The sequence below is a fragment of the Thrips palmi genome, unplaced genomic scaffold (assembly GCF_012932325.1).
Source record: "Thrips palmi isolate BJ-2018 unplaced genomic scaffold, TpBJ-2018v1 HiC_scaffold_6, whole genome shotgun sequence".
NCBI classification, from domain to species: Eukaryota; Metazoa; Arthropoda; class Insecta; order Thysanoptera; family Thripidae; genus Thrips; species Thrips palmi.
Window position 1 is genome coordinate 1,918,946 of NW_023144633.1, and position 13,910 is coordinate 1,932,855.

The 13,910-nt window shown below is 62.1% G+C and overlaps 1 protein-coding gene and 1 non-coding gene across 12 annotated transcripts in view; both read left to right on the forward strand.

Moving 5' to 3' along the window:
• The window catches only part of LOC117651525 (paxillin), a 38,590-nt gene that overhangs the window by 8,775 nt on the left and 15,905 nt on the right, over nt 1-13,910 (forward strand). For 6 of the 11 annotated variants that reach the window (XM_034395598.1, XM_034395593.1, XM_034395594.1 and 3 more), the window contains exon 2: nt 12,262-12,386. In XM_034395598.1, coding sequence (XP_034251489.1) covers nt 12,262-12,386 — 125 coding nt within the window. Of the gene's footprint in view, nt 1-3,366; nt 3,375-10,178; nt 10,532-11,233; nt 11,387-12,153; nt 12,182-12,261; nt 12,387-13,910 lie in introns of those variants that run through there. The other 5 variants (XM_034395604.1, XM_034395597.1, XM_034395603.1 and 2 more) reach the window with 5 other exon arrangements.
• Trnaq-cug lies at nt 5,689-5,771 on the forward strand. Its single transcript has one exon. It is a non-coding gene; the product is annotated as a tRNA-Gln (tRNA).

Below are 13,910 nucleotides of genomic sequence, written 5' to 3' on the forward strand. Positions count from 1 at the left end.
TCTCGGTTTGAAGCTCGAACGCGGCGCCGACAGTGGGGCAGCATCCTCGCCCTCGTCTCCATGGCGACGCCGCAGCGACGCCGGCGCCCTCTGTGGTCGCAGCGCCGAGACGCCGCGCGGCCGGAGTATCGCTGGCGCGGGGTATTGCCGCGTGGTCACCTGCCGGACATACCCCACGCGCGTGCCGCTTGGGCCGGGCGGAAGGCGCGGCGGGACTTCCCTGCCGTACCCGGGCCTGGCCGTCGGCGGCCTCTCTGCGGCCGGACGGACGGACGGACGGACCGACAGGCCGCGTGAGTGCTGTTGTGCTTATCAATTCGACCGTCAAAGAGCAAGTGGCACTCGCTTCAACTTCCTCATCTATTCGCTACCCCACTGAAAAAAAAAAAAAAACAACTTGTAATTGTTGCTGAATGCCTTGCTGTCCAGGGGCGATCTGTCTGCGTCTCGTGCCCAAGGCTGCCTTGCCGAAGCCTTGCCGCCCTGATTTCATGAAAAAGAGACTGATTGGCCTAATGCTATCGCTGGGCCGGCATCGCATCGCGCTGCCTCGCGGCGCCTCATTGATATGCGAGTCCTGATACTCCTCGTATTATGGCACTCCCTGCGCAGCGCGGCGCGTGCCTGGACTAGCCGCGCTCCTGTCCGAGTTCCAAATGTTAATTATCATTTTAAAAAAATCGCCTGAATTTTTTTCCCCGTCTGTAAACTGACTTAAGGTGCCACCCAGCAGGGCTGGCGTGTTCCGTCCGCCCCCTTGACTTTGTTTTCCCCTTTCCCCGGTGGACCCTTCCTCGGCGCGGCATTTCCGGACGAGGGAGGCTGAAATCGTTGACCTTCGGCGTCCAGGCACGGCGCGGCACGGCGCGGTCGCTGGGCTGTGGGCGATCCGCACAGGTGGCGCGGCGGCGGCTCCGTTCCGAACGCCGTCGCTCCGTCTCTCTCGCACTCGCGGGGCGTCGCGGCGCGGCGCGAGAGAGGCGGAGCGGCGACGCTGTTCGGAACGGAGCCGCGTCGGCCTGCGCTCGCATCTGGCGCTGGAGCCTCCAGTGGAGGATACACTGCATGGCCCGGACGCTCCGCGCCGCTCTGCGTGCGGCGCGTGCTGCGTGGGACTGGCTGGAGCAGCCTCAGCCTCCAGTCGGCCAGGCTCCAGCGCGCTCCAGCGAGCTACAGCGGCCGAGGAGGCGACAGGGCGGCAGCACATGGCGCACGGTGGGCCAGGAGACCGGTGGAGGCGGCCAAAGCCCCAGACGCGTTTTGAGCTCCAGAGTCGCTAAATGGGACTCGAATCGAACGTGTGACCCCACAAATGGATTGCTCTCCGAACGAGGAATCCATTGGTGGGGTCACACGTTCGGTTCGAGTCCTGCTCAGCGACTCTGGAGCTCAAAACGCGTTTAGAGTTTTGGCCGCCTCCACCGGTCTTCTGGCCCACTGCGCCACGAGGTGGTCCGCGGAATCCCAGGCTGTCGACTTTTTCGCAGTGCACTGGACCACGCGGGCTAAGAGAAACTCCGAGGCTCGCTCTTCATACTTTATCGCGCTCCAATCACAATCGCCACATCGCGGCCCGGTCGGCCCACGCGACCATGGCCTGGGTCTCGCTCCAGTTGATTTAATGACGTCATTAGAATACGTGTTGTCGTTGTTGTTGCTTGGCTGCGACCAAGGGGCACCGACGATTAGCCAGCTGAGCCAGTCGGTACTGTGTCCGAGTCTTACGGTGTGCTTGGCAAGAGCGCGGAGGCTGGCAGCCTCGCTGGCGGCAGCGGCGGTGTGGCAGGCTGCTTTTTGGGTTGGCACCCTCTTACACCAAAACAGCAAAAAATAAAATATTTTTAAAATCCAAACGTATTTTTGCAAAAAAAAATTTCAATTTTTTTAAATTTTGTTTTTTTTTTCGAGTGTAGCCACTGCACCTTGGTGGTGGCCGCGCCGCAATCGGCACGTCCATCGACGCGGCGTCGACGGCGTGCTGTCCGAGCGGTGCTGTCCGTGTCCGTCCTCGGGCGACGACGACGCCGTGTCTATCGCGCGCTCATTGGGAAGCAGCGCGACGCACGCGCGAGAGTTGGGCGCGCGCCGAGGAGGTCCGCGTCGACGAACTAGCATTGCTGTCATTCAATTAAGGCTGTTTTCACTGATTGGTCCCGATAGTCTTTGGAGCTGCTCTTTCGGCGTCAATAGCAAACACTAAATTTCGGTGGTTTTTTTTTTTTCGCGCGAGGGTAACTTTTTTTGAAATTTGGCCCGCCCCGCTGGCGCACTGTGCGCTCTCACGTTGGGCACACTGCTGAGAAAACCCCGACGGGTTCCCTGATTGGCGCCCCGGGCGGCGGCTCGCCACGGCCCGGCGGCCCGGCGCCTGGATTAGCGTGCCGCGGTCACAAAGAGTGGCAATCTGCGCGCCCATTCCGAGGAGCGTCGCGTCGTCTCTCTCGCACCCACGGGGCGCGCGGCGGGCGTGCGAGAGAGACGGCGCGAGTGACGTCTCATTCACGACGAGGTGGTGAATGGCGGCACGGCGCTGCACTGGTATTGACGGCAACGGCCCCTTGTTGTGCAACGAGCTTTGCCTTTTGTTGTTGTTGTTGTTGTTGTTGCTTTTTCGGCAGTGTAGGGCCCGTCTCGCCTCATTGCAAGTCGCAGCCGCAGCGGCGCCCCGCCCGGTGCTTGGAATATTGTCATTGGCGCGCCACGGGGCAGCGGAGCCACGGATGACTCATGCACAGTGCACGCCCAAAACCCCAAAGACAAACAAGCGACGGATCTAAAAATTCGGAAAAATGGTATTCGCAGGGAGTAGAGAGGAACCCGCATTGCTTTGCGACCTCGCAGGCTGGCGCGGCCGGGCAGGCGAACCCCAGACGGTGCAGCCAAACTGGTTGCGAGCTGTCATTGTGTCCTCAGGCTGCTCAGGACGCCGCTGTCCGACGCTGTCCTGCACGGGGAGGGTGAGGGCCTTCCCCCTCTCCGCGGTGCCGGCCAGCCCGGCTAGCCTGCAGCCAGGCGGGCCGGCCGGCTAGGCCTAGCGCCGGGGCTTGGCTGCCCAGTGGCGGCCAGTGCCTCGCTGCTAGCCGCTAGGTCGCAGCGCACCGCCCAGCCCGCCCAGCCCGCCAAGCCCTTGCCGGGTCCGCGTCCTTTGCGACCAGCGCAGCCACCAGCGCGCCGTGAGGCCATCAGGCCGGCGAATTTACCGCCGCCGTTCGCGACCCCCACCCCGTGGTGGTGCCCCAACGGCCGGCGTGCCGCAGCGTGCCGCAGCGTGCCAGAGCGTGCCACCGCCCACGCCGCGGCCCGGACTGGCCTTGACCACGGCCTGCCCGGCGCGTGTGCCACCGCGTGAGTGTGTGCGTGCGTGTTTTCCGCAGGTGAGTTCGACAACCTTACAGTGTGCGGAGCGCGAGCTGGGCGTGGTGTGGGCGCCGCCACCGCGGCCGTCGCCAAAGCCCACCCAAAGCCCCCCGCGCTGCACTCGCTCCGTCTCTCTCGCACCCCCGCGGCCTGCGCGCCGCCCCGCGCGTGGGAGAGAGACAGACACACCGCGGCCACTCCCTTCGAGTCCGCCCCTTTCTCAACCCCTTATCAGACTGCGCAAAAAATCGGGTGACTTTGCGCCGCTGACAGATGGCTGCGTCCTTCGCTCTCGCTCTTTGCGGGTCGAGCCGAGGGAGCGAGAGAGACGGAGCGACGACGTTGTTGAGAATCTGTCTTGTGTCGAATCTCAGAACGCGTGCTGCGCGTGGCACGGGCCACGGACGCGGCGTCGTCCTGACAGCCTTGGCCGTGCTCTTGGGGATCGTCCGTCCGTCTGTCCGTCTGGTCGTCGTCATTTTGGAATGGAATGTCCCAGACAGTCGTCCGCGCCGCCCACCGCGCCTCGCGCGCCTCCGCCGTCGGTCCGGACGTCCGCCACAGTCCGCCGCGACGCCAATAGGCACGAAGCGCCAAGCACGCCGAAAGGCAAGAAGCGTTTACTGCCCGGCGCCTCCACTTGGCTTGCACGTCCGCCCGTCTGTCTGCCCATCTGTCACTTGAATCTGACTTTGAAACCTCTCAGCCGCGTTTTGAGCTCCAGAGTCGCTGAATGGGACTCGAACCGAACGTGTGACCCCACCAATGGATTGCTCTCCGAACGAGGAATCCATTGGTGGGGTCACACGTTCGGTTCGAGTCCCAGTTAGCGACTCTGGAGCTCAAAACGCGTCCGGGATTTTGACCGCCTCCACCAGTTTTCTGGCCCACTGTGCGGCCCTTCCCGCCCCGCCCCACCACGCCACTGCCTCCTCCTCGATCCCATCCCTGTCATCGGCCCGCTCCTCACCGGCCCGCCGTAAAGCGAGTGCCAAGTGCGACAATGTTGCAGTGGCGTGGCGGCGCGGCGAGGTGCGAACGCTCCGCGAAGTACTACAATGCCGGCTTTACGATGTCCACCTGTAGGCTGACAGTGCCCTGTCTCTCTCGCACTCCTGGGCCGCTCCAGGGGTGCGAGAGAGACAGCGACATGTCCGGAATCAAGCGGCTGCGACTCGTGCGCCCCGAACTCCATGGACAAGCAGTACTCCGCGTTTTTTACGGGCTGGACGTGCCGGACAACGACACTGCACTGCACGCCGTTCGGCGGAAGGACACTCTCGCAGTCGTTCGCGGTGTAGGCGCACTTCCGCGCGGCAGGCGGAGCGGAGGGAGGGTTCACTGTAATAAATTTGGAGGGGGGAAATGTTAAGCCTTTACAAGCGGGCGCGGCGTGCCGTACGTAAACGCGTTTGGCGCGGCCGGCGCGGCCCACGCCCGATAAAGAGACTTTTACTGGACAACGCGAGTGTCGCGGCCCGACGCGTTTGAAAGGGGCCGCGCGTAAGGGGACTGCCTGTCCGCGTCCGCCTTACCGTGTGCTAGCCAAAATAAATTCGGAAAAATAATTTTTTTTCTAAAAAGAGGTATGGAGGTTTCTTTATGTTTTAAAAGCTTGCCCTGGCCTTGTTCTGCGAAGGGAACATTTTTCGCGTTGAATTGGAACTTTTACAAGTTTTTGAAATTTTTAAAATTTCCCTGGTTTGCCGCTTCCAGCGACCCGCCAACGAGCCCGCTACCCAGTGGGCCACTCGGTACAGTAGCGGGACGGGCCCCGCGGGCCCCGCCGTGTGGCATAGCATTCCTTATAAGGCACCCCGGCACGGCGACCAGTGCAGTCCGAGGCAGGGCCGGACGGCCCGTACACTGGAAAACCTCTCCGGCCCTGGAGACCCTGGAGAAGCGTGCGGTTTTCTCCGGAGGGGCCGTCCTCAAAGTCGGACAAAATCCCTTTTTTTGCCGCGAGACGAGTCTTCTCTTTGTTTTGTTTACTTGCGACGCCACCCTGCGACTCAATGACTCAACCCTCCGGTCGATACGTCTGGACGGCCCGCCGCGGCACGCCCAGTGGCCAGTCAGTCGCTCTGTCTCTCTCGCACCGACACGGCACGCCCCGCGAGTGCGAGAGAGACAGCGCGAGTGCTGTGCGCGGATTGAGTCCGGCCGGGCCGCGCTACGCAAGGCGAGCCACTCCCTTGCATGCACTTTTCTCTCTTTTGATTATTTTGATTGCGTTCGAGTCGTTTGGCCGGACGGCCGCAGTCTGCCTGGCCTGATACGACGCCCGCACTGCCAGTGTCGCACTGGAAATGATGCGAGTTTCGCCATCTTGTTGGGTTGGCCGAGCGGTTTAAGGCGTCGGATTCTGGATCCGAGCCCCTCTGGGGTCGCAGGTTCGAATCCTGCACCTGACGCACATTTTTTTCCACGCTAGGGAACCGGTGCAATTTGTCTTGTCCTAGAATTAGTCTCCGAAGCGCGCGGGCAGGTACGAGTAAAATTATTCCCTGCGGGCCCCGCGTGGCCGCGTGCCCCGTGCGGGGGCGGCTGGGGCTGGGGCTGGCTGCACGTGCTGTCGTGGCACGGCCCCAGAATGCTGGCGTCCTCGTCGAGGTCCCCGTCGGCGAGGTCCCCGTCGTCGCGGGGCGGCTTCGCGGCCCGCGGGGCCCGGTGCGATAGAGGTGGACTCAGGTGAGTCAACGGCCAGGAATAGCAGACGGCGGCGGGGCGGGGCGGGCGGCGGAGCGGCGCGCAAGCCCAAGGCACCTCTCGCGACCCGCACCGCCGGCGCCTTTCCCTCAAGGAAGCGCCAGTGCCGCCCCCGCTGCCCCCGCCGCCCCCGGACGAGGCCGAAGGGGCGCCAATTTCGCGGCGCGCACTCAATTAGTGACCCTTGAGGCCCTTGCGGCCCTTGCGGTGTGGGCCCCGCCGGCCCTGCAGGCCATTCATTCGTCTTTATGGACACTCATTCATAGGCGAGTGTTGTTTGGCACCTCGCCGTGCGCTCTTCGTTCCGCTCGCTTCGACACCGCGCCGTAAATTACCCAGTGTCGCGTGCGTGCATAGACAACCTACGGTGTTTGGTTAGGTTAGGACAGTGGTTCGCAACCTTAGAGTCGCGACTCCAAGTGGGGTCACGAAAAAAAATTGAGGGTCGCGGCGATGTGGCAGGGGTCGCCTGGGGTCGCGGTGGTTTCGTGGCTGGCCCACAGGCCGAGCACTGCCGGGAACATGAATTCGCGGAAACTGCTCAAAAAGTCGTGTTTTGGGCCGACTTTATGCAGCCACTGCGTCCGATCCGAGGCGGGCCTTCGTACTTTCTCAACGGGCATTTGGTCTTTGGACCTTCCTTTAGCATGCCTTTGTTGCGGAGTGCGATTATCTGCCTTTGTTTGGGAGCAGTATTTGCTCAAAGTTCATCAAAACAGTGAAAAATGCCTTTGAAAAATCGTGTTTTGGACCGATTTTAAGCAGCAACTGCGTCCGATCCGAGGCGGGCCTTCGTACTTTCTCAACGGGCATGTGGTCTTTGGACCTTCCTTAAGCATGCCTTTGTTACGGAGTGCGATTATGCGCCTTAGTTTGGGTGCAGTATTGTCTCAAAGTTGATCAAAACCGACTTTAAAGGCATTTTTGACCGTTTTGATCAACTTTGAGACAATACTGCACCCAAACCAAGGCAGATAATCGCACTCCGTAACAAAGGCATGCCAAAAGAAGGTCCAAAGACCAAATGCCCGTTGAGAAAGTACGAAGGCCCGCCTCGGATCGGACGCAGTGGCTGCTTAAAGTCGGCCCAAAACACGATTTTTTAAAGGCATTTTTGACTATTTTGATCAACTTTGAGCTGGCTCATTGCTTGCCTCTTTCTCATTTCCGAGTCGGCCGGCCGCCTTTGGGTTCGCCGGTCGTCGCATAAAGTTGTCTCCAGTGCGGGCGGGGCGGGGCGGGGCGGGGCGGGGCGGGGCGGCTCCGTTTCCGCCGCACTACAACGGGCGGGCCAACGGGACACTTTCCCGCAAGCGTGTCCCGTGTTCCGCGTGCGCGAGCCTGACCGAGCCGCACCGCCGCATTTGAATTCAAATTGAGAGAAATGGCCGGTGTCTCGCTGTCCCCGCCCCGGGACGTGACGGCCGACCCGAGCGCCCCGTCGCTCCGTCTCTCTCGCACCCGCACGGGGCGCCCCGCGAGTGCGACGAGAATGTGTCTGCAGGTGCGGTGCGGCCGAGGCGGTGGGGCGCGGGCCTCGCGGTTTGAACGTTGGCGCCACGCGCCTGCGCAGTGCGCGCTGGCTGGCTGGCGAGGCCCCCGGTGGGGCTCGCTGGCGGCGGGGGCCCGGCCCGTGCTCGGCCCGAGGGGCTCGTGAGGGGGCCTGCCCGTCGCTTCCGAGGAGTCTCCTCGCCGCGCGGTCTCTCTCGCAGCCGCAGGGCGCCCCGTCGGGGTGCGAGAGAGCCAGCGCGGCGGGGAGGGTCTTCGGAAGGGCGCGGCTGGCGCGGCCTGGGGGGCGACGCGGTTCGGCCGCTGCCTCGCCGCTGCCTCGCGGCACCGCGGTCACTTCCCGGAGCCCCTCGCTGCCAGGAGCGCACGGCCGCCAGGAGGTGGACCGGCCGGCGGCGTCGCGAGGCGGCGTCGTGACGCGTTCGCCGCGCGTCCCCGCCACCGCCAAGTGGAGCCTCGCTGCGAGCGGCGCTGCTGAGCCCCACCCATCGCGGCCCGAGCGGCGCGTCGGTGCGCATGCCCGCGGAGGCCCCCTCCCTCTCACTCGGCCGGCGAAAGCGCGCCAAGCAGAGCCCGGCGCACCGCGTTGGACTTGCAGTGCAGCGGGCCGCTTGACCACTGTCCACCGCGTGGCCCGGCCCTGCCCGGCCGGCCTTTGTGGCCGTGCAGGCGGCCGCCGACAAACGAGGAGTCCGCCGTCTTCCGGCGCGGCGTGCTTGGCCTCCATGGTGTCCCTCAGGCGCCTGGAAGGCAGGTCGGCCTGTCGAACAGCGCTGCCCGCAGTGTTGCCTACCCTGGGCTCGCAGGCGCCATGCCGCCCGGGAGGCGGGCCGGCCCGTCGCACCGCGCTGCTCTGCAGTGTTGCCTACCCTGGGCTCGCAGGCGCCGTGCCGCGCCGTGCCGCGAACACTGACCTCCGCCCTGGCGCGCGACATTATTTTCCGCGACGGCGCGCTGCTGGCGGTCGCCCTGACGGACCTGACGGACGGGCCGGCGTGTGATTTATTTCTGACCCTAGGCGGGCCCTAGGTGAGAGCCCTTCAGCCCAGCTGTCAGCGGACAGTCACTAGTTCGAGGAGCACTTCCGATTGGCGTCCGTCGACGCCGACCTGGCCTGGCGCGGCGGCCTCGACGGCCAGGTGCTGACGGATTGCCTGCCCCGGCCAGCACCGGCCCGCCCGCTCGGTGGGTACACTGCTTCACCGGGAGAAAGACACATCGCCGCCACCGAGCCGCACTAAAACCACGCGCACTCACTCACGCTCACACACACACACACACACACACACACACACACACACACGACAAGATCGCGCGGTGACGAATAGGGTCGCCTCTTCTCCGTTTCCGGCCGCACGCTGCTGCGCACCCACACCGTCGGGCAGGGCCGCGTACAGCCCCACTGTGCGTGTGTGAGTGTGTGTGTGTGCCCCAGTCCAAGGACCTCCAAGTATCCTTATTTGGGCCGCATACAAATGTCTGAGGAGTCGACGTGTCGAGCCCGCCACTCGGCCGGGCGCTGCGCTGCGCCTCACGCTGCAAGGACGGAAGGAAGGAACACCTCGCGGAAGTCGGACGCCATTCGAGACGCAGGGGGGGGGGGGGGGCAATTAATTTGACAGTGGTGTGCGCGCACTCTGAACGGTAACAAGCGTGTCGACTGCGACAGATTGGCCGCACCGGTGGAAAGGTATGTGTCCGTTGACCAGTGTGCCCAGTATCTGTCTCTCTCCAGTGATATGGCTTGGCGATGGAGGAACTTACGGTGTGCCCCCCCCCCACACACACACACACACACACACAAACGCACGACTCGCACGCGGTGTTGGCGATAAAGGCTTCGCGAAAGTCACTCGTTGGCGGTGCCAAGGAACTGCTCTGTGTGTGTGTGCGTGTGTGTGTGGCTCGTCCTACGACCGTTCCATCCGGGCATGACTCGGTGCCAAATATCGCTGCCACCCCCGGACCCCGCCCCGTCTCTCCAGCTCTCCAGGCCTATAGTTGGTGCGCGGTGCCCGGCTTGTAGTGCTGTAGGCGTTCCAGCCGCGGACTCCAAAGCCTGGAAGTGCTCTCATTTTTTTTGTGCTCCCTGTCGTCGCGCTGTGTTCTCCGAGGAAGATGAACAATAAAATAAACATCTGCTCGTCAAAAACATTTTTGAAACAAAGGGCGAACTTTGCTGATAATTTTTCAAACTTTGCTGTAGGACTGCTCGAAACTAGAAGTCGAAAATCCAGCACGGGAAACTCCTCCCGTCTCTTCGCGGGCAGATGTCGCTCCTAGAAAAGCAGCGCGCTCTTTTTGCGCGCGGCGTGGATTCGCGCTTCTAATTGGCTGGAGACAATTTTTAATTTCGTCAATTTCCATTCCTCGGCCGGCCTGGTCGGCCGGGCTGTAAAACACAATTTAGCAAAACGCGTGAAAAAATGAAGAAGGCGCGCGCGATTAAAAAAGACAGCGCTATAGGCCCCATGCCCACTCAGCCAGTGCTCCGTGTGTGACGTCACGCGCCCACACAGCCTCCTGCCCCCCTCCTCTCCAGCCGCCTGTCTCCTCCACGCCCCATGGCGAGGCACAGCCAGGCAGAGGCAGGCGGAGTCGTGCCAGTGGGTGCCTCACTTCCGCGCCGATCGGTTGCAGCATCGAACGGTATCGAGTATCGAACATCGATCCGCGTCTCTGATCGACCCAGTCCCAACCGTGACCGCGCTCCCCCGAGTTCTTCCAGTGTGCATGTGTTTGTGTGGGATTTTAGCTAATTGAGTTCAGTGTTGAACAGGTGTGGTGTGGTTCAAAGAAGTGGAAAACAAGGTGCTTTTATTTTGAAGATTTTGTTTGGAAACTCGTGCTGGACGAGATCTAGTTTTTTTGTGGTGTAGCTAGTGTGTGGCTCTAACCATGCTGCGATCCCCGCAACTCGTCCGGAAGTTTGCCCCGCAAGGCAGTGTCAGCAGAGGTACGTGACCACACTGCGGAAAATAACCGAAAGTGTCAATATTTTTGTCAAAGTTTCTAGACAGACATGGAAAGAAAATGACTTTACTTGTTCCGTGCCCTCCCCTCCTGGCAATTTTCTCATTTTCGATGACGGTGTGTGTGTGTGTGTGTGTGTGTGTGTGTGAGTGTGTGATGATGGGCTCGCACTCGCTGCGCTCCTCCAACCTTGACCCGGTGACCCAGTCTCTCCCTTATCGTGCCGCGGTGCATGCGGGCTGTCACGCTTGTCATGTCTGTCTCTGAAGAGCCTCATGAGGGACCTCTCCGAAGTGCACAGGACCTCAACGCAGGGCTTTAGGCGGGCCCGGCTCAGTCATTTTGGAAGCATTTTACTACCTGACATGAGGTGTACCTTGCCGCATCTTTAAAGCAATTTTTTTCTGAATGTTTTTTTTTTTTTCAAATTACTCGGGTGCCTGTCCGTCCAGGCCGTCGCGTCTGCATGTGCGCGCCAGCATGTGCTAGCCCGCAGTAGGCGATGCAGGCGGGGCCGAAGAATGTGCAGTGCTCGCCGGTTTTGCGCGCCTCTGCTCCAGACACACACACACACACACACACACACGTTCCCTTTGGTGGCGTCCCTTTGTGTGCGTGTGCTTACGCGGCCTTTGTCAACGCGACTCGCGATGCGTACCGCCACAGGCCTCGCGGCCGCGGCGGGCAGACCGCCTTGGCAGTGCAGCAGCGACGCGACACACGGCACGGCGGGTAGGGTACCCAGGTGCCGACAGTGTCGTGGCCGCAGTCATGGCGGAGGCCAGCATCACCGCCTGGGGCTCCTCGGGCGCGTCCTCGCCGGACCTGGCCACTCTGGGTGAGTCGCGTCGTCGCGCCTCTGTGTCCGTCCCTCTCGCTCCGCGGCTCCGCGGCTCCGCGGCGGTGGCGGGCACACTGCGGTGCGAGAGGGACGGCGCCACTGCAAGGCGCAAGGCGTGGCCGCGAATGGTCATGGCGGCCGCGCCATGCCGCGCCGATCGAATGAGGGGGCCGCCACGGTAACGAGCAGCTGCTGGAGTGCCCGGCGTGCTTCTCGATCGTGTGCGAGAGCGAGAGAGGGAGAGAGAGAGAGAGAGAGAGAAGGAAGAAGAGAGAGGGAGAAAAACAATTGGGCCGGCGGCGCGAGGCGAGGCGAGGGCGTCCGTTCCACCATGGCCGTTTGGCGCGCTTAATTTTGAACCCGCCTCTAAGGTTAAAGGTCACCTGTTTTTTGTGAGTGTGTTGGTGGTGTGACTGTGTTTACTTTTAGTGGCTAGAATTTTCCCAATTTGGGGCCGGCGGTTTTAGCTGCTCTTGCCAGGCGTTGACACTCGACGCGAGGCTAGTCCTGCCGCGTGTTCAAACACTGTGTCGTTGTGCGCCGCGTCTCTCTGTCGCACGGTTGATAACAAGGATGGCGCATCGTCCCCGTCCAAGGGATGCGCGTCTTCATATTTTTATCTCTGTCGTCGCCGAGGTCGCCGGGGGGTTCCTCCTCAAACGGCCCCTTGTCGCTCTCGCTCTGTGCGACTTGCATTCTAGGAACCCAGAGAGTGAGCGTGCGGAAATAACAACGATACGGACTGCAGAACACAAACACACACGCGCGCGCCCAAGAAAATGATCAAAATTGGTTGTTGCCATGTCTGCGTGAAACAGAAACCCTCTGTGTTTGTGATTGTGCCGCCGCCTGATTGCTCTGTGGCCTTCCAGATGCGCTGCTGGCGGACCTCCAGAACACCATCACGCCCAGCCAACCCCCGCCGCTGTCCCAGTCTCCCACCGGATACGGCTCCCTCAACGGCGCGCCTGCCCGCTACTCCCCCGCGCCGCAGTCGGTGAGTACGCAGTGTAGCAGTGCCTCTCTCTCGCACCCAGACGCCCCGCGAGTGCGAGAGAGACAGAGCGAAGAATCCGTCCTCAGTTTCCGAAGCACTGACGAGGACGGCGATCCCGGTGGTGTCCGGTCGTACCGTTTGTCCAGTCGTCACCATGGCGACCGTCGCGCCGCTCTGGAGGCTCTTGTACTAGTTGCCCAGGTTTTAACGGCGTGCTTGCAGACGCTCCGCACAGCAGACCGATTCCCAGAGTCGTCGCTCTGTCTCTCTCGCACTCACTGGGCGCCCCCTGTAGGTGCGACAGAGACAGAGCGACGGGGATCAGTCTGCAGACACCCCCCTCCCCTCAGTTGTCCGCACCCTTTCGCGCCACTGCTGTTTACAAACACTCCTCTCTCTCCGCGTTCGCCGCGCTGCTGCGTTCGCTGCGCTCGCTACGCGCCGGGCGCCGCCAACAGGTGCCAATGGGGTTACCGACGTTCGCCCAGGCGCCCACCAGCAAAAAAAACTCATCAAATTTTGAAAAGAAATTAAATTACACGGTTGTTTGGACCGAAAATGAGCGTGCTGCTTCCTGGTTTCTTAACCGCAGGGAAGATAGGCGTTGTGCGACATCAATTTTCCATTTCCCCACAATTTTCGTTTTTGTTTTGTCAGTGTATCCATTATTTGAAAGTCGAAAGAGTGCTTATTCGTATAAGGGAAATTGCTCCCCACTCTTCGCGACGCGAATTCGGTGCGGAAGCGTGGCGGAAGTCTGCACTTGAGGGCATCTCTCTCCCTGCTCCCACATTCCCCGCGGCCCAGAAGTGCAGCCTCGTCTAGGATTCTGGCGCGCCCAGGATGCCCAGGACCCATATGCGGGGCGGGGCGGGGCGGGGCGGCCCCTCTGGGCGGGCGCGCGGGCGGCGGCGCGTAGAGGTATTAATAGCGAGGGTTCGGACTTCCGGCGGGGCGCGGTGCAAGGGGCGGTGTTACCAACCTTACCGAGGGCCGCGGCTGGACCGGCCGAAGCAGGACTAAGGCGCCAGTCCGCCGGACGGACGAAGGCACTGCCCCACCCAGGCCATTTCACATCTCTTTTAAAGAGAATGACAAACAAACGCGAATTGGGTGTCCAGACGTCCGAACGACGCTGCAGCAGTGGGTGTGCTCGGTTTTCCAACTGGAGTTTTGCGTCCTAAGCTTTGTTGGGTGAAAGTCGACTGTCCACTGTCCTGCCGAAGCAAGGCCACCGCCGAATGCATTTGGGCTTTCTGAACTTGGTGCCCGCCTAGGGTGGGTACTCCCTGTCGTCACGGGGTAGCGACGCGCCGCCTCGCACGCGCGTGCGCCCGTGCGCCGAGGGGTATCTTTCCGCCGTCGCTACCCCGCGTCGACGCCCTACCCTCCGCCGGGGGCGTCGCTACGCGCTGGGGTCTCGCTCTCTGACCGGTAGAGCGCGCCACTGCGCCACCGGGCCACTGGCGAGTCGCGAACACAGAACTGGCGAGAACTGGGCGACTTGGCGGCTGCCTCCACCCT